This window comes from Sebastes umbrosus, chromosome 1 (genome assembly GCF_015220745.1).
Source record: "Sebastes umbrosus isolate fSebUmb1 chromosome 1, fSebUmb1.pri, whole genome shotgun sequence".
Lineage (NCBI taxonomy): Eukaryota > Metazoa > Chordata > Actinopteri > Perciformes > Sebastidae > Sebastes > Sebastes umbrosus.
The window spans coordinates 32,512,913-32,531,759 of record NC_051269.1 but is presented as its reverse complement, the minus strand read 5'-3'; the positions used below and the strand labels follow the sequence as shown (position 1 = coordinate 32,531,759).

The following is an 18,847-nucleotide window of genomic DNA, read 5'->3' as shown; positions in this document are numbered from 1 at the left end:
ACACAGGTAAACAACAGGTTAACATGAGCGGTAGAGGACGGACCTGGACATCTGGGTCAAAGTGAACAGACAGAATACGCTAAATAAAGTCACAGAAATAGTGACATTTATAAAGTAATTTGAGATAAACTGGAGGAGAAGGGATTCGTGCTCACAGTAGATCAGTGCCGAGTCAAAGTGAACAAACTTTGACAGCGATATTTCAAAGTCTGTGATTCCCTGCATAGAGGTGGCAGCTCTCAAGATGAAAAAGATAAATTTGCTCCTTCGTACACGCCCCTCATCAAATTATGTTTGTATTTGGTACGCTTTAATTTATGCACTGTAAAACCAAGCCAGACTAAATACAAAATGAACCAAAAGTATCAATTTCACTCTGATTGGGACTAGCCAAACAGACTTTGGCTTGTGAAAGCGCCCTGAGTGTTAAAGTTTCATGTTCTCTGTAAGATTCAGCAAGTTAAGCTTAAGTCTTTACAAGACATAATCAAATGTACAACTAATGCTACAACTGAAAAAAAAGGCTCAAAGGAAAGTAACTACAGACATCTTCACAGTTGTAGACGCCCACAAAAAGCCCCAAGGCCAGACCACAAATTTATCTACAGCCTCCATTCTCTACAAAAACTCTCAAAGGGAAAATGCACCCCACTGAGTCGAGATTGGCTCCTTTCAGCCCTAAAAGTGAAGGCAATTCATTATTTGTCCCAAGTGGGCAATTTGTGTTGTAGCCAGCATAAAAACACATAAAAACATACAATATAACATAAAAAAATAGAAAAATACAGCAGATGACATAGAGGAAGCACAGGCTTTAAGTGTCTACCGTAACCCCACAGGGGCTAGAAACAATATGGTAAACATTGAATATTATCAACATCACCATTATCAATAAATATACATCACCAACAACAGATCAAGACTCATCTCCGTAATGGACATCGGTATCACCTCACAAGGTCATCACTACAATAAATATTATAGAACCCATTTTCATTCACATATCTTGAGTTTTTCCTCGCCTCGTATCATCACTCTACCGTTAAAACTCATTGCATGACAACTTCCGAAAGATTGATTGCGTTAATGCGTTCAAGAAATTAGTTGCGTTAAAACAATTTTGCACTTAACGTGTAATTATTGGGTTAACTTAGACAGCCCTAATAAATATAATCCAAAAAAACTCTGTTAACGTGGAATATATCCAAAACCTGAGGACCAAACTGATGCCTCATCCTGTGTCAATAGAGTATATCTCATCACTGATCATCAATTCAAGCCTTGATACTGCCTTGAAGAGCACAACCTGGAATCTATTTTAGGGTGGATTTTAGAGGTGACAAAAGGCTCCTGAGCTTCATGTGTAACCATTCAGGTCAGTGCTTCCACTCCACACAACATGATCAGCTGACACGCAACTAAAAAAAAAAACACTTCTCTCACAATTATCTACTATACAATGCAACGGAAAGGTGCCAGGGTGAAGTGTGTTAATGTGTCAGCATGAGTGTGTGTGGTACTTACACATTGTGGAGGACACACCATCCACAGTGAGGGTCTCTGGAGCCCAGACACTCCCCGCAAGTGGTGTACTGCTCGCAGCTTTCCACGGGAACTCTCACCACCTAGAGAGACAGAGAGAGAGAGAGAGAGAGAGAGAGAGAGAGAGAGAGAGAGAGAGAGAGAGAGAGAGAGAGAGCAGGGAGGTGATGAAGAAATAATTAGTATCCTCGTTGTAATCAAACTCGTAAAATGAGCGGGATATTCGGCTGGATGGAGACGAGCATTTGACAGCTTACCAGACTGATTCAATTCAGCAAACCGTCAGAGTGTGTGTCTGTGTCTGTGTGTACGATGCTGAGATTGAAAGAGTCTGTGAGAAGTGTGTGTGTGTGTGTGTGTTCTGGTGAGCGATTCCAGTCCAGCGGTGTGTGACAGCCTCCAGTGAAGCGTGTACAGGAGAGGCTTCGCGGTGCATGCTGGGACACCTGACAGGTGGCCGTGGCAACATGTGCTGTGATTGACAGGTGACCTCAAAAACCAATGGGAGGCAGAGGAGCAGAAGGACAGACCCCCAGTGTGTGTGTGTGTGTGCGTGAGAGAGACAGTGGTGAGTGGATTAAAGTGTTTGTATAGAGCCTGTGCAAGACCTGGTGTGTGAATATGTGTGTGCGTGTGTGTGTGTGTGTGTGTGTGTCAGTCACAGCCATACTGGATGTTAGGAGCTTGGTGATAGGCTACAGATGTTGCCTTAGAAACAAGATCAAGTGTTCAAGTTAGCACTCCACTCCTGCAAAAGGTGATGACAGATGGTTCACAACATGGCCCCAATGGGTCTGAAAGTGTGTGTGCGTATTTTAAGATCTTCACGAGAGATGTGAGTGTGTTTTAAGTGTGTGACAGACAGATTGCTAGCATATGCGCACAATGGTAGTGTGCGACAAAGACGCAGGCGCGTGTGTGCGCACATGTGCTGGAAGTGTCAGCGCCACGTTCAGCTTTTCTTCACCAGCGGGCCCCAAGTTGATGAGTCGCTTGATCCTTGTTTCATGATTTGTGTATGTGTGTGTGTGTGTGTGTGCATGTGTGTGTGTGTATCAGATTGCCACAGACCAGCAGGCCAGTTTTAAATCATGCAGCAGAGAGAGGGTGAGCCGGCTGATCAGTAAGTAACAGCGTTTAACAACCCTACCCTTGGGTAACGCTATTACAGCGTGGACACACACACAGATTTAACCATGAGAACCCCGTCCAAGTGGTATTTGGGGACTAAAGTAGTGGTTGACCCAGTGGGGGATGACCTTTTTATGAGGTAAGGATGGGAGGGGAGACATGTATGGAGGGATGAGAGGACAAAAAAAACATATGGCAGAAAGAGAGCAGAGGCCTGAGGTAAGAGATAAAGCTGGATAGCTGCAGGACGGAAACCAGGCTGACAAAGGAACGCAGCGCTGAAATATTAAACTGCAGTCGGGATTCCTCAGTTAGCTTTAAGTTAGGGCTGTCATCAATTAAAGTCTTTAATCGCGATTGTCCATAGTTAATCACGATTAATCGTCAAGTATTTAATTCTCTTATGAACAAGGGAGTGGGAGAATATGCTTGCTTTATGCAAATGTATGTATATACTTATTTTTGAAAATCAATTAACACAAAACAATGACCAATATTGTCCAGAAACCCTCACAGTATGTAAAGGGGAGACTCGTGGGTACCAATTGAACCCATTTTCATTCAAATATTTTGAGGTCAGAGGTCAAGAGACCCCTTTAAAAATGGCCATACCAGCTTCTCCTCGCCAAAATGTAGCGCACGTTTGGAGCGTTATTTAGCTTCCTTCCTGACAAGCTAGTATAACATGGTTGGTACCAATAGATTCCCTAGGTTTAGGCTTAGGTGTAGTTTCATATGATGCCAGTATCTTCACTCTAAGCCTTAAAACTGAGCCCGCTACAACCTCCGAAATATCAATTGCGATAATGCGTTAAAGAAATTAGTGCCGTTAAAACAAATTTGCGTTAACGCATTATCGTGTTAACTTTGACAGCCCTACTTTAAGTACAAACACAGATACTGTATGAGATAGATGTGACGTGGTTGAACTCATTTATGCACTGAAATGCCTTGTATCTGACTGGCCTTGAGGCTTTTTGACGGAACAAGCAGAGAGCAGACAGACAAAAACACTTGACACTGTGTGCCACTAATCCCCCTTTTCCTTCTTTTACCCACTATATATTTCCATTCCTCTCTATGCTCCTTCTGCTTCTCTCTCTGCCCCACGATCTCCATCCTTCTCTGAGCATCTCATTCATTCACTCCGCAGACCCCTGTACAGTAGCTTTCTAGCTGGCCAGCTGCCCGGAGAGAGAAAGACGGATGAAATGATGCAAACGAGCGGAGAGACGGAGGTGGTCATCTCCTGGAAGTGCTGGCTGGCTGGATGGATGAATAGAGGGAAAGAGAGGTGTAATGGAAGACACACACGGGGCGAATCGGCGAGGACATTGTGCTGAGTAGATGGGATATGGTGGCAGACGGCCGCGATGTGTCATTGTCAGCACGAGTGTGAGTCTAGTTTTCATCTGAAAGGAGAGCTGAAAGAAGGATGGAACAAGGGATTTGGTGCGTCTTAGATAATAAAAGGATGACAGGGGGAAAAATGAGTGCGAATGAACGAGCAGATAATGGAAAAGTGGATGAGGGGGGAAATCAGCTACAGTTGAGGATATGTGATTGGACACCCCGGGAGAGAGAAATCATCACAGGGTGTCTTTCAAATAGTTTATGATTTAACAAAAAAATGGAGAGAAGGAGCAAGAATGGCCTGTTCTTCATATCATCACGGACGGGAACCGATTCCCCCCATCGTCTTCTCCATAAATCATTATGACTGTGATTAAGGACAATGGTCCACATAAATCATACTAACACTATGGGTCCTTGGTGAGCTAGCATAACCTTATCCCTGCCCTGTGTAATGATAGATACGGTCTATTGTTAACAATTGTTCCTGGACTAGTACAGGGCTCTATTCAGTGGGAGTGGCATGCAGCTGTTGATGTGGGAAGGGGGCTATGATGGTTGTTTTTCCCAGTGGGGATATAAAATGCTTTACTGGAGCCGGGAATGCTCTTGTATAACCGCATGTAGATCCGAAAAATGTGTGCCTGCGTGCGTTGGGAATACTGCTTACCCACAGGCACACACTCCCTCGCCGTCTCCCTCTTTCTGTCTCCCTGGACGGCTCTTTTAATGAAAGCCAATTCCCGACAGGGTGCCACATTACTCCTTTAAATGACCTTATAAACCAAGGCCGCCATCTCCTCTCTCTCTTGCCATCTCCTTATTTACAATAGCATCCGCCGTCGTAACTCAATTCTCCCTTCCTTCCCTCGCTCTCTCCTCTCCGTGTTGCCGGCCCTCTACCCGGACCATATCGCAATGCCATGACATCTCCTTTCTGCTATAAACTTTCCACCTTTCCTCTCCAATCTGTTTTTACAGAGCGCCATCACCTGCCTTTAAACGTCCGGCTAACAGGCTTTGCGACGGTCACCCCCAAAAACCCAGAGGACCAGTAAAGCTTTCAGCGCGGCTTTTCATTGGTTGTTAAATCTACAGACATAAAAGGATCAGCCTTGTTGCGGCTTCTTTTTTTTTTTTTAAACATTCAAACACAGGGAGAGTCTATACTGTGGTAGAGGAGAAAAGGAAGAGGAGGAGGGGGGCGTAACGGAGATGTCTACCAGAAGAGAGTCTCATCTATGGGTTACACTGTCTGGGAGCCAAGAGGAAGAAATCACTGTTTATTTTCAGTTATTTTTAGATATCTGCAAGAGACTCAGCATCATAAATTAGTAACACCAGTTCCTCCTTCAACAATCATTGCTGAACCGCTTGTGCTTAACCCTTAACCTCATATGGCTCTAATCCCAAAGTTCAGGGACAAATTTGGTTTCACTTGGGAGCGTCAATTTCAAGAAAGAGCCCACATTCACAGTCAGCTTTCCATATTTACATTTAAGAAAACTGCGTGTATTTGGGGGAAAGTCACATGTTCAGTTTAAAGAGAAAAATTCAAAGAAATCTCATAAACTTGTGGCTCTTTTATTGCTCCTTTCCTTTCATCCAAACCGTACTCTGTAATCTTAACTAGCTGTGGTTGAGCAGAAAAGAAAGTCAGAGAAAGAGTCCAATTTAAACTAAAAAATGGATTTAACTAGTAGCTGACAGAAGGAGCAGACAGCAAGGAGAGGAGGAGGAGGAAGAGGAGGAAGATGAGAAGAGGTTATCACCACCTGTCATCATCCCTCCATCGCCTCCTCTCTGTAAACTAACATTAACCACACCTGCATTATTTCAACAACCGTCAATCATCTTCCATCTTCAGTGAAAAGCCATGTGCATGAAAATAAAAACATCAATATCAACCAACATAGTAGAGCTGGCCGATAATTCAATATGATAATTTATTGTCTTTGAATGGAATCGTGATGAAATTAAATCATATATCCAGACAACGTGATACACAATTAAGTCGTCTAAATTGATAATAACAAGCACGTACTAACTCAAATTTCTCTCTCTGTAGAATATTTTGAGTGAATATGCGGTTTTGTTTTTACATCCCGCTTCACATTACTACTCAGTTCAATGAGATTCATAAATCTGTATATATGGAAAAAAATGTTTTCTATAATTTCACTTGAAATTGCTCTGTTCATTTTGCACTAAAGTTCTTAATTAAATGAGAAAATACTCTCCTATACTTTTCATTTATCAAGTGTTTAATTCACACGAAACTAGGCTTAACCATGTGATTATTTCAAATAGACTATTTATTAGGGCTGTCAATTGATTAAAATACTTCATTGTGATTAATCGCATGATTGTCCATAGTTAATCGCAATTAATCACAAATTAATCACCTATTTTTTATCTGTTCAAAATGTAAATTAAAAGGAGATTTGTTAAGTACTTCATTTTATCAACATGAGAGTGGGAAAATATGCTGCTTTATGCAAATGCCCGCTACAACCTAAAAATGGAATGGAATAACCAGAAAGCATGCTATATAGGGATATACTATATCGTTATCAAGATAAGAAAAGACCTTTATTGTGATAGAAGATTTTGACTATATCGCCCAGCTCTACAACACAGCCACTAAATGCCCCAGAACAACAGAGAAAAGGAAATAAAAAGACAGATGCGCTCATTTGTTAGTCTGCAGCTGTAGCTCTAAAATGTGTTGTCATTACTGTGCGGTGACTGTTATTCATATTGCCACCTTCTGCTTTGGCATCAGTGTGTCATTCCTACAATCGGTCTTTAGAAATGGGAGTTGTACCCAGCAGTGGTCCGGCTATCCCTTAGGCGTACTACATGTCTCTCAACAGGGTGTCCATGTAAGCGAGCTAGTTCTTCCAGTGCTGGGATACCTGCTCAGGGGGTGTTGTATCTAAGGCTGGGTTAGCATGTGTGCATTGACTGGATTGTAAGGGGCTTAGCAGATCAATGACTGGCTAGGAACTCGATGTGTTGACTGACTGGAGATAAGCAGCAAAGCAAACAGGACTCGGGGAGTCTGGCACTGAAGAGGAAGGCGAGGTGCCGAAGGACGGGTGACAAGAGGGAGGATGGGTAAAGGTTGTGTAGTAGGAGAAATGAAAAGTGAGAATCACATAGTTGTCCTCCATCGAAAAATCATCTGCTGTCACATTCAATCTGCTGACCGGTGTCCTAAAAACTAAATCACTGTTACACTGCAGAGATGTTACTGACAGATGTGGCCATTGTGGTCAACTCAAATTGTTTGCTGCAGACCTGTTTTAGTGAATTACGTCTTTATGTGTCACTGGAAGAAAATAGTGCCCGCTGTGATAGCTGTAATCTCTTGTTTTCTCTCTCCAAACTCACTCCCTGCAGTATTTTTTTCGCGCCCACTGCCCTTCCCGCCTCCCTCGTTTTATCTTTATCTCTCTCATATTGTGTTTTGTCTGCCGTTTCTCTCTCCCGATCAGCTCTCCTTCTCTTTCGCCTCTTTAATTTATCTTTTTTATCCTCTTTCTCCTGCGCTGGGCTCAATTATTCATCCGCTCCATTGTTTTTCCTCTTCTGAAATACTGTTTTGATCTCTTCCTCTATACTCCATCCCGGTGAAAACAAGAGGCAGATCAAACAGCTTATTTATTTGTCCTTTGTGTGTGCACACAACGTGAGTTCAAGGCCAATAAAGTTGACAACTCAAATTCCCTTTTCCTAGGAGACGACATTATATATACAGTACACAAACACACACACACAGGGTATACACCATACGACTGCACTGCAGCTGTAGGAGTGCTTTTTCACTGTATATGAGTGTTTGTAAGCACATTAAAACTAATATAGAAGCACCTTCAAATTAAATTGTAGAAAAAACTTTTGCAAAGCATTCACCTAACTACAGTTGTTCCGATACCAATACTAGTATCGGAAATGCGTCCAATACTGCCCAAAATGTGGTATCGGCGAGTACGTCAGTCTATGCACCGATCCGATACCATAATTTATTAACCCAGGAAAAAATCTATTTGTTTAACCGGAAATCTATTTTTCTTCCCCGCTCCAAAGACTGTGCTGTCGCCCTGGATGTATCATGGTTGCAGGATCTGGTGGTATCTAACTGTGAGGCTGCAGATTACAACTTCTCTTGTGCCAATCAATTAGTAGAGCTACGGTGGCCAATGCGAAAACATGAATGGCCCTCTCTAGAGACAGTTGCTGTAAGAGTAGAGTGCTTAGAGTTTGCATGTACGTGGGAAGTGAGTAGTGAAGCAAGAGAGAGAGAGAGAGAGAGAGAGCGGCGGCGACGGGAGAAAGTAACATTATCGACTCCGGCCCAAGCAGGAAAAGTTAACAGTGTTTGGTTTGTCCATTCTGGGCTACTGTAGAAACATGGCGGAGCAACATGGCGGACTCCGTGAAGAGGATCCGCTTCCTATGTAGATATAAACGCTCTCATTCTGAGGTGACGAAAACACAACGATTCTTATTTTCAGGTGATTATACACTAAGGAAAACATACTTAATATTATATTCCATTTCTGCCAATAGATCCCCCCAATTGTTACACATAGGTCCTTAAAGAAACTAAAGAATTTGTCTCTTTTTCTAACAAAAGTAGAAAGAATAACAAAGTGTGAAATAAGAAGTGCAACAGTTAGGACTGAGGCTACACAAACAAAATCAAGAGAAAACCCAGAGTGACTAAAAAAGACAAACAAAACTTTGAAAAAGAAAGATGTGAGACCTCATCACTCATCACATGGACATCCCCATTAACTCTTCCAAAGAGAGCTAATCTAAACTATAGGTCAATACACTTTCTCACCCTTTGTGTAGCCATTTGTCCATAATACTCATGAGAGAGAGAGAGAGCCTGATAGAAAGAGAGAAGAGAGAGAAATGAGAGAGCAAAAGAGGAAAACTGAGACAGAGACGGAAGACGAGGTGGAGATTGAAAAAACACAGAAAACAAAGAATGGGAACAAAGAGACTGTAGAGAGAGAAAGAGAGGAAGAGGTAAATGTGAGCAGCTAAGGTAGACAGGCCTAGGGGTCTTCTAATTAAGTGAGGATGGGAGAGGCCGGCGGCCTGGTAAATGACTCTGTCACTTTAGTAAATGGACTTGGTGAGGAGTGAGGAGCCACACAGCTGGCATTTCCATTAGCACTGCCAGGCGACCCACCACCATATACACAGACAAGAGAGAAGCAGAGGAGAGAAAGAGGACAAATGCTGCTTTCCTTTATTTGCTCTCGCAGGAGTCGCCGTGTGGAAGTCATGCCTCGTAGGTGTATGGGCGGATTGTGATTGTGGAGAGAACTGAGCCGAACAAACAAAATCGGTGTGATTGACTTTGTGCTAATATGTATGCTGTCATTCAAAGTTACTGGCAGCGAGTTTTACAGGAGCTTTGGAAATATTACGAGTAATATTGAAGAGTAAATTGCAAATCAAGGAGAATTGGTTGAAACATCGGCTGATGTTGCCATATCTCTTGATTGCACCAAAGGAAGAAAAAACTAATGCATACAAGCATGATTCATTTGGGAGACAAATAATTGACTTGGGCCTTATGGTTGTTATTAAAAGTGTGAAAACAACTAATCAATAAGGCAAAAAAATAAAGAGGTAGTCAAGCAATTAAGTATTGCAGAATGGTTAAAACTGATGCAGCCGCGGAAGAACAGTCCTGATTTTTAGTCTCTATTATGGATCAAGCGTTTAACATGCTGGATCCTACATTCCTCATAATGCAACTTAACAGCATCTTGCATCTTTAGACTCTCCTTGCCTGGTAAATGGCAGTCTTTCAAGTTTCATGCTTCCAGTTTGTAACGCAGGCTTTCTATAAGAAAAGGTAAGTCTCCGAGCCCGAGAAAAGAAAACCCTTAAGACATCATCGGGGTTATTATCTCATATTTCACAAAGTCTAGAAAATAAGAGTCAAAGAAGACCTTACACACCTGTTTTCATAGGCTTACTGCGAGTAAACTGATCTTCATGCCGCTTTAATCTTCAACAATTTTGATAATTGATTAATCGCTTAAATCATTTATAAAGGAAAAACGGCATTTAGGGCTGCAACTAACCATTATTTTCATTGTCGATTGATCTGCTGATTATTTCCTAGATTAATCGATTAGTTCTTCGGTCTATATAATGTTAGAAAATGGCGGAAAAAAAATTTATATCAGTGTTTCTCAAAGCCCCAAATGACGTCCTCGAATGTCTTGTTTTCTCCACAACTCAAAGATATTCAGCTAACTGCCATAGCGGAGTAAAGAAACCAGAAAATATTCACATTTAAGAAGCTGGAATCTGAGAATTGTCTTTCTTAAAAGATTACTCAATCAAAATAGTTGGCGATTCATTTAATAGTTGACAACTAATCAACTAATAGTTGCAGCTCTACAAACATTTGCCTGTTTCAGCTTCTAAAATGTGAGCATTTGCTGCCAAACTGAATCTCTTTCTGTATTTTTTACACTGTCGGTTGAACAAAACAAGGACTTCTAGAAATTTGTGGACGTTTGATGGACGTTTTTCGACAAAAGATTCATTGAAAAAAATTGGAACAAATGAATAAATAATGAAAACAATAATTAGTTATTATGCGTAAATGTCATTCCAACTGTAGTTATCAGTATCATGTTCATTCTTTTTGTGATTTCTAACTGGAAGAATAATTTGCCATTCTGCTCTTCCGCTCCCCGTTGGATCCTTCATAACTGGGTCTGACGAGGCCCTGCTGTGCATGAATTTGAAAAAGAAAATTTGACTTGAATTCAAAACAATTCCCTGTGCTGTCATGCATGAGCGACACTTCATTGTTCTACCAAGTGTGGCTTGGCGGTTAAGGCACGGGACCGAATAGAGCGATGTGCCATTCGGAGCGGCTCGGTGGGTCACGCCAGCTTTTGATTGGCCTCATCCAACGACAATCAGCCGAAGCCACGTCTTTCCGCCCCAATCACTGTCGAGCAACAGGAGGACCGATTGTGCAGCCAATTGATAGTGATTGAGAAGAAAGGGAGAGGAGGGGGAGATGGAGGGAGAGAGAAACCATTAACCTCCCTATCCATCTCGCCCTCTATTCTAACCCTATCAGTCTGCTCTATCACGCCATCCTCTGGGAAAAGACGGCGGAGTAAAACAGAGAGAGATGAGAGGAAGACAGAGCTATCTAGTGACAGCTAGACTTCCATTAGGACTGATAGCATCACGCCAAAGACAAGTGTCTGAGCACACTTTTCTGATGGGGCATGCACACTTTCAATCAAGTGGTTTTTTTTTTAAAAGGGAAAAACCACAAGAGAGAATGATACGACAGGAAAGAGGGGAGTGAGAGAAAAGGCAGGAAACACAATTAAGAGAAAGAGAGTGAGAGAAGTGAAGTTTGAGATATTAAGAGACATGGAAACCATCCCTCTCTGGCTAATGATGGGATCTTGGTCAGTCTTCTCACATATCTGCACTGTTAGAAGGAATTAACACCACTTTTCTCTTCTCTTCAGTAAGGAGGAGAGCAGGCCTACAATTAACAATTATTCTTAATATTGATTCATCTGCAGATTATTTTCAATTGTCTCACTACTCTTACGGCCGGGACACATAGAGTTTGCCTTTCATAATGGTCATTTGTATTTCATTATAATTATTCATTTATATTTATTTTAGACAGAAAAAGGTTAAGAAGCGTGTGCTCATTTGTTATAATAAAAACCTGTTGAAAGCTGGTACTTCATTCATTCATGGAGTCATGCAAGTCACTGCATTTTCTACAACACTGTTCTGCAACTATTTCAAAATAAAAGCCTTTTGTTAACAAATCAAGGAATTCTGTCCTCAGAAAAAAAAATGCTACAGGGCTTTTATTTTGAAATGGAAACAGGAATAAAAAATAAATTTGAACTTTTTTTCATGTCTGTGACATATTCTACTGATGTCTAGACATTGAAACTGTAGTAATGTTGCTGGTATGATGTCACGCTGTGAAACATATGCAGGATGTGGAAGAAATAGGCGAGACCTTGAATCTCTTCAGACACGCGTGCTGTGTGGCTGCACTAACCTGTTAACATGGACGGCAAAATAAAAAGCAAGAGGTTCCGTGACGGACACGCGCTACCCACGTTCCCAGTGTGCCCCAGCCGTTACAAATGTGACTATTTTTATACACACAGTACAGACATTTACCGTTACAAGGTCTATAAATGTGGACATCTACATACGTGATATGTGAGCGTGCACTAATGCGTGATTAACAGTATTGTGTGTGTTGTGTATGAGTGTGTGTGTTCAGTCCTGTGCTGACGAAGGTGATATAATGGTTTGAACTCTTGTAATTGAGTGCCATATACCTACACGGCTACACCGCCACCCACGCCACCGCTTCTCCCTTCTAGTCACCGTACCCCCCCGTCTACGCCTCGCTGCACCAGGTCTATTAACATTTACATAACAATGACCACCTCCTTGCTCAAAGTCTGTGTGTGCATGGGCAGTCCTGATGTGTCAGTGGTTGGTGTGTGTGTGTGTGTGTGTGTGTGTGCGTAGGACATGCAAGTACTCATTCAAGCTTTACACTGTCAAGCCAGTGAGTGGGAAAGGTGAAGCTGGAGTCGTGCTCATAAATCTAAATGAACAGGTCGGACGTTTAGTGGGCTGAACCAAACTGAGGAAAATAAATATTTTTTTAAAAAATGGTGGGGAAAATTTCCTCCTCCATCTGTTCGAGCATTTAAAGCAAATCACATTTCCTGCGTTGCTCCACGTACGATCGGAGTGATAAAACAAAAGTGTCAGCCAACAATCGCTGATGTTTAAACGCTGCATTACGCACTTGTTAACTTCCTCAGTCAGCCGGCGTTTGATGAATTATGGAAAATTAATCTTTGAGCTGCTTAGAACTGACTGATTAGCTGTATCCAGTTCACTAAAATGTCAGCCTTGATTGATACAACCAGCTGCTTATTATGTGTGTTGATGTCAGTCTGTGCTAATGTGCTTGCTAACGAGATTGGCAGCGAACCAGTAATATGTGAATGTAAACAGATCGACACACACACACACACACACGCACACAGACACACACACACATAGAGAGTGGATTGATGTCTGACGAAACCCTATGGGTAAGATATTACTTGATGAGGCCTTGTTGAGAGAGCCAACAGCACAATGCGGACCATTGTTTGCTATTGTAGGGACTCAAACCAACATCTTGTGAATGGCACGAGAACTTTGTGTGTGTGCATGAATACAGATTCCTTGGAGGGATGAGAGCCTCGGTGAAATGTGGAGTGGGAAATCTCTTTCAGAGGCTGAATGGAAAGTCAGACAATGGTGTTAGCCCACACACACACACGCGAATACTGTATATGTTTGTATGCTGAGTGTGTGTGATTCAAAGACATGCAGATGTGGGTGAGTCAACGAACGAGCACATGAACCATCGCTAGTACAAAATGCGATTGAGACATACATGCTTTTATGTGCTCGCACCCTCGCAAACACACACATGCTTGACACTTGAACAAAGGTTGTCTCATGCATACACATAATACATAATTTCCCCTCCACTTTATCAAGCCCTCCAAGTCCTTCTCGTCTGTTTCCAGGACGCCCGTTCCGAACACGGTCTCCCTTCTCACACCGGGGGAGATGAATATTCATGCTTTCGGCAATTAGTCGGCACCGCACTCCACGCCGCTATCATATGCATGGCTGCCATCAAAGACGCGTTGTCCGTATGCGTGTGTGTGACACTGCGAGGTTGAGTACGTGTACAAAGACAGGAAGAATGGCAGCTGGGGCATCAAATTCAGTCGGAGCTTTCTACCTTTTTTTTTTGGCTATGAAACAGAAAAATTAAATGATTTTATGATGGGAAGTCTTGACTGAGCCAAGACACCATGTGATGATTTCCCACAGTGGCAGTTTTTTGCACAGAAGAGAGGTGCTTGAAAAAGTTAGTGTTGAGTCAAAGAGTGACATTGTTCTTCGTGAAGCAGCTTTCACAACTCTAGCTAACAGGCGGCACTTAAACGAAGTTGCTAATCTGAGAGCAAGTATTTCCTTATTTACTCCAACAATAACACAGTTTTGAGAGATGACTAGTGTGTGCGTGTGTGTGGTTGTGTGTATACAGCCTGAGGGTGAGTGAATGGATCCTTATCGATAAAGCAGGGCTCAACAATAAGGCTTGCCCGCTTGCCAAGTAAAATGCCACGTGGGGCTCGTAAATCTAGCAAAAAAGAATCAAACACATTGGGTTTCTTTCCAGAGCTGATGATGGAAGTAGATGAGGAGTGAGTATTTTCATATACTGTATTGCTGTTTTACCACTGTACGGCACTTTGGTTTTAAATGTGCTCTATAAATAAACAAAATTTGAAACTTTCATCATTCGCGAGAAAATGGCAGCGGGTAAAGACAATGAGCTGAAGTGCAAGTCAATTATCCTGTAAACAGGAGTTTAGCTGGGTGGCGTTAGCGAGGATGTGGCCGAAACTCCAACTATGTATTGCGCAGTTTGCTACAAGTTTAAGAGCAAGGCGGATAAAAAAAATGACAATTAACTCTAGTCTTTGTTGTTATTTGATAACCACTAATAAATAAAACAATTTGTATAAGGGGAAAGTAAAAATTCACTTCGAACAAGTAGATTTCTGACCCACTGATTTCTAAAAATGTCAGCTGGTGCAGACTTTTTCCTGTTTGCTCACACACACATAGAGAAAGTCAAATGTGCAAATGTGATAAACACATACAACGAGCACACAATAACAGACAAACTATAATGCAGCATCTGCTGCAGTTCCTGAAATAACATACCGTCTCATGAAATGCACACACGCATAAACTCACACACACAGCAGGCCGTCCTCTCCTGCTGTCATATCCTCCATTGATAATAATGACAGTGATGAATATAGCTGGAACAGAGCGAGTCATAAATCACCGGGCCTCGCCCCTAACTCTGACTCACCGCGCCGGGCCTTCATGTGTGTCTGTGTGTGTGTGTGTGTGTGAGTGTGTGTGAGTGAGTGAGTGAAGAAGGGGGGGCGAGAGAAGGGAGGACTTGTCGTGGTGCTACGCATCAGTGGATATGTCCAGTGACACCTTAATGTGCTTGGCTTGTCTGAGGAACCCCCGCAGGCAACCAGCTACACACACACACACACACACACACACACACACAGATGTCTACTCGCAGGATGAGAGCAGGGCTGAGTGTATCTATTTCATGAGAATATGGGGGAAAGGGGAGCATGGTTGCATTCCTCATGCAAGCTTGCTAGTGTGTTTTTGTGTATGTAAGTGTGTGTGTGTGTGTACTACAGTAGCACCCTGCTCCATCTCAAAACCAGCCTCCTACCGCCATCAATTCCACAATTTTCCACCTCTGCCTCCTTTAAGAAAAAGACCAAGTGTTTGTGAGTGTGTGAGAGAGAGAAAGGGGAGAAAAGAAGGGGCGCAGCAGCGATGGTGAGAGATCATTAAAAACATGGGAATGGGATCAGGAGAAGGCAGTTGAGAGGGGAGGACTCAATTTGGGCTTAGATGGAAACATGGGAGTTTGTGTGAGTGTGTGTGGCAGTCGAGGCATGGATTTATAAAAGTAGGGATGGGGGAGGCATAGCGGGATAGATGGAGGGCAGAGGGATAAAGATGAGGGTAGGACGGAGGGCGAGAGAAGGGAATTGCCCCCTCTAGTCATTAGTGCTGGAAAGGGGGTTTAGCTAGGAGGTCTGGCAACCGCAGCCCCCCATTCTGCTTAACCCGAGCCTGCTAACCATTAATGGGGATCAAACACACAGCGAGATGAAGGTGTGTGTGTGAGAGAGAGAGAGAGTGTGTGTGTGAACATGATGGGGGGAGTTCTGAAGAGAAGGGCATGATGGGAGGTGGAGGGAGACAGAACAACCTTGAGTGTAAATGGTTGTACGGATGTGTGTGTGTGTGTGTGTGTGTGTGTGTACATGAAGCGTGTGAGCCTGAGTGTGTTCTTGTCTAGTACGAGTGTCTATAAGTAAAAATGTGTATGTGTGTGTGTCCCACATGCCCTTAGCTGCTCTAGCTGCCAAGATAAAGTGGAGCAGGCCACCAAGTCACAAAGACACTCAACACACAAAAACTAACACCAACTGTGTATACCTCCACCTTCGTCTCCACATATTGGCTAGTGTGTACTCCGCCGCCTGAAATCTACAGAGTGCATCACATTAGCAGTCTTCAAAACTCACAATTGCATCATAAAATATGCCAGCGGCAAATCTAACTAATTTAAGAACGTGACATGTGTACTGACAACACAAAGCCATTGCTAGCAGTTAATGCTACTTCCAATTGTCCCCCTAACTCCTCCCGATTACTGAAGCCATGTGCTGATTTATCTCCAGGGACAAACGCCCATACAGTTTTGGATTTTAGTTTTTGTAGTGTAACTGAAACTCGGGTATTATATTGGTACTCACATTGAGCAATTTCAAACAATACCAAGCCCCCTTTGCAACAGTAGTTTACTTGGAATACAAAGAGTGTATCGCAGATTACCAATATCATTAATGCAGCTCCAGTCATAGACCACTGGAAATAGGAAAAAGGGACAGAAGATTTCCTTTTCATGGCCAGACTTTGGGCTCGCCTAGCCTCAAACAACCTTTCACAAAACAGACACATATCTCAACCTTTTTAATCAGACAATCTTTCCCCAAAGCCCGTTTTAGATCTATTAAATACAGACATATTCGCATCATGTACAACCCCACTTTACTTTCTCTCCCCCCCCTCCCTCCATCTCTGCTTCCTTCACTCACCACACTAATGAGACAGAAAAACAAGGGGAGCAGCTGGGCCTGGGGAGCAACAGAGATGCGACACGCTCTCCTCCTCCTCCTCCTCCTCCTCCCCCATCTCCCCCCTTCTCCTTCCTCCCCCCTCCCGAACTCACCATCAAAGTAGACACAACTCTCGCCAGTGGTGGGGCTGGTAATGACCGCGGGCACACACACACACTCACACCACATGTGACCTATAACACTCGCTGTATGTCAGTGTGTGTGTGTATTAACGTCTTGATTATTAGTGAACCGTCATGGTGGTAGTGTGTGTAGCTGGTGTGTGTTGCGGTGTAATTACATCCAGTGGGGATGAGTTGTGTTGTGATTGTACACTGGGTAGGAGGGTTAACATATACAGGAACTAATGGCTAATGGGGGTGAGGTTTGCACTGAACAGTTTGTACTAGACTGCTGTGGTGGAAATGACCGTCGCAACATGCAATACAACACGATTGCATGTGTGAATGTGTGTGCGTGTCGAGCTTGTGGGTCCGCCCCGAATGAAATATGTAACAGGAGCCATATGTGTTAACAAGGCATTGTTAGCTCTGTACCTGTGGTAACTGCCGTATTGAGGCATGCTGGCTATGGAGGCTAATGATGGCTACATACATACATACACCCATCATTACAGCAACCATACTGGGTGTGTTCACCACATGTAAGAATTTCGTAAATCCATGTGACATGTTATGTGGTCACTCTCGGTTCCCGTGTCACAGCTGCACACAAACGTGTATTCTGTGTGGAGTTTAAGTGTGCATGTGTTTCTGAATATGTGCATATTTTTGGTGTGTGCATCTCCAACACTGAACTCACCTGTTTGTCAGTCAGCGTGTAGATGTGCTGCAGGTCCGGGCTGAACAGCATGTCTCTCAGTAAGGGACTGCCTCCCTCGCTCACAGTCACCTTCTCGTAGAGCACCGCCGGACGGTTGGGACTCACAGAGTTCACCAAGATCTACAGAGAAACACGAAAGGAGAACAGTTAGAGAAAGACTCACATAAATACTGTAATCAAGATTCATATAAAACTCTTATAAAAGTAGGGCTGTGCAATTAATTGAACTTCAATTCCAATTACGTCACACCCTCCCCTTGCAATATCCAACAAACGTATCTCACATTGCACGTTTTCTCAAGTTGAAACACACTGACCGTGTATGTTGCCCTCCAGCTGGGGCTATAGACTGCATTTGCTTCAGCAGTAACAGGTGGTTATTATTATAATGTGGAAGGCAGTGTGAAATTATCAAAACTTTGGAGATAAGTTGAAAGCGCCTGCTTTACAGGCCCATCTGAACGGCTTAATTGAAAGGCTGCGTTAATAGCCGTATTGAATATCGTATCATTATTGTGAACACAGACATGATTACAGGGGTGTATGCACAGACAGGAACATTATTGACTGGATAATGATGTTATTACACCTGCAGAAAAAAACCCCAGCTCTATTCACCACCTGGGAGGAAGGAACTAATGGAAACACTTTGAAAACTGAAATAATGACAAAAAGTGGTGTGTGTATGAAAACACTGCGGCCCTGTATGAAGCCCAGAGAGGATAACAGCGAGACGCTATCTGTGGATTTCAATGGAAACGTAATCATCCGCCATCACCTGTAGACAAATGTAACTATTGAACTCGCAGTGCGAGCGAGCAGGCGCGTACACACACACACATACATATGCGCGGACGCTGAAATTTTCTTTGTGAGCTTTGGCGAATAATTTGCCCAGATATGGAAAGTAATGGTGCAGATACAAGATAGGAGATTGGCTGGCTGGGGGATGGCTGTGAGCCAAAGTCATCCCGGCAGCAAATGAAAAGCGCAGAGCGACGGGTTGGGGTGGGGGGGGGTTGCAAGTATCAGCTCTCCATTACTGAGCTTTGTCGACTCGCGCCGCTATCAGCCCACAGTGACAAGGAAGGGACAGCAGGCAATGACTA

The 18,847-nt window shown here is 43.1% G+C and overlaps 1 protein-coding gene across 6 annotated transcripts in view; it reads right to left on the bottom strand.

The window, feature by feature from the left end:
* The window catches only part of LOC119485011 (plexin-A1-like), a 233,385-nt gene that overhangs the window by 108,798 nt on the left and 105,740 nt on the right, over positions 1–18,847 (bottom strand). For all 6 annotated transcript variants that reach the window (XR_005206159.1, XM_037764274.1, XM_037764301.1 and 3 more), the window contains 2 exons: positions 17,718–17,858; positions 1,525–1,625 (listed from right to left, as the gene is read on the bottom strand). Coding sequence is in view for 5 of the 6 variants with exons in the window: in XM_037764274.1 (XP_037620202.1) it covers positions 1,525–1,625; positions 17,718–17,858 (242 nt within the window). In the remaining variant the exon portion in view is untranslated. The remainder of the gene's footprint in view (positions 1–1,524; positions 1,626–17,717; positions 17,859–18,847) is intronic.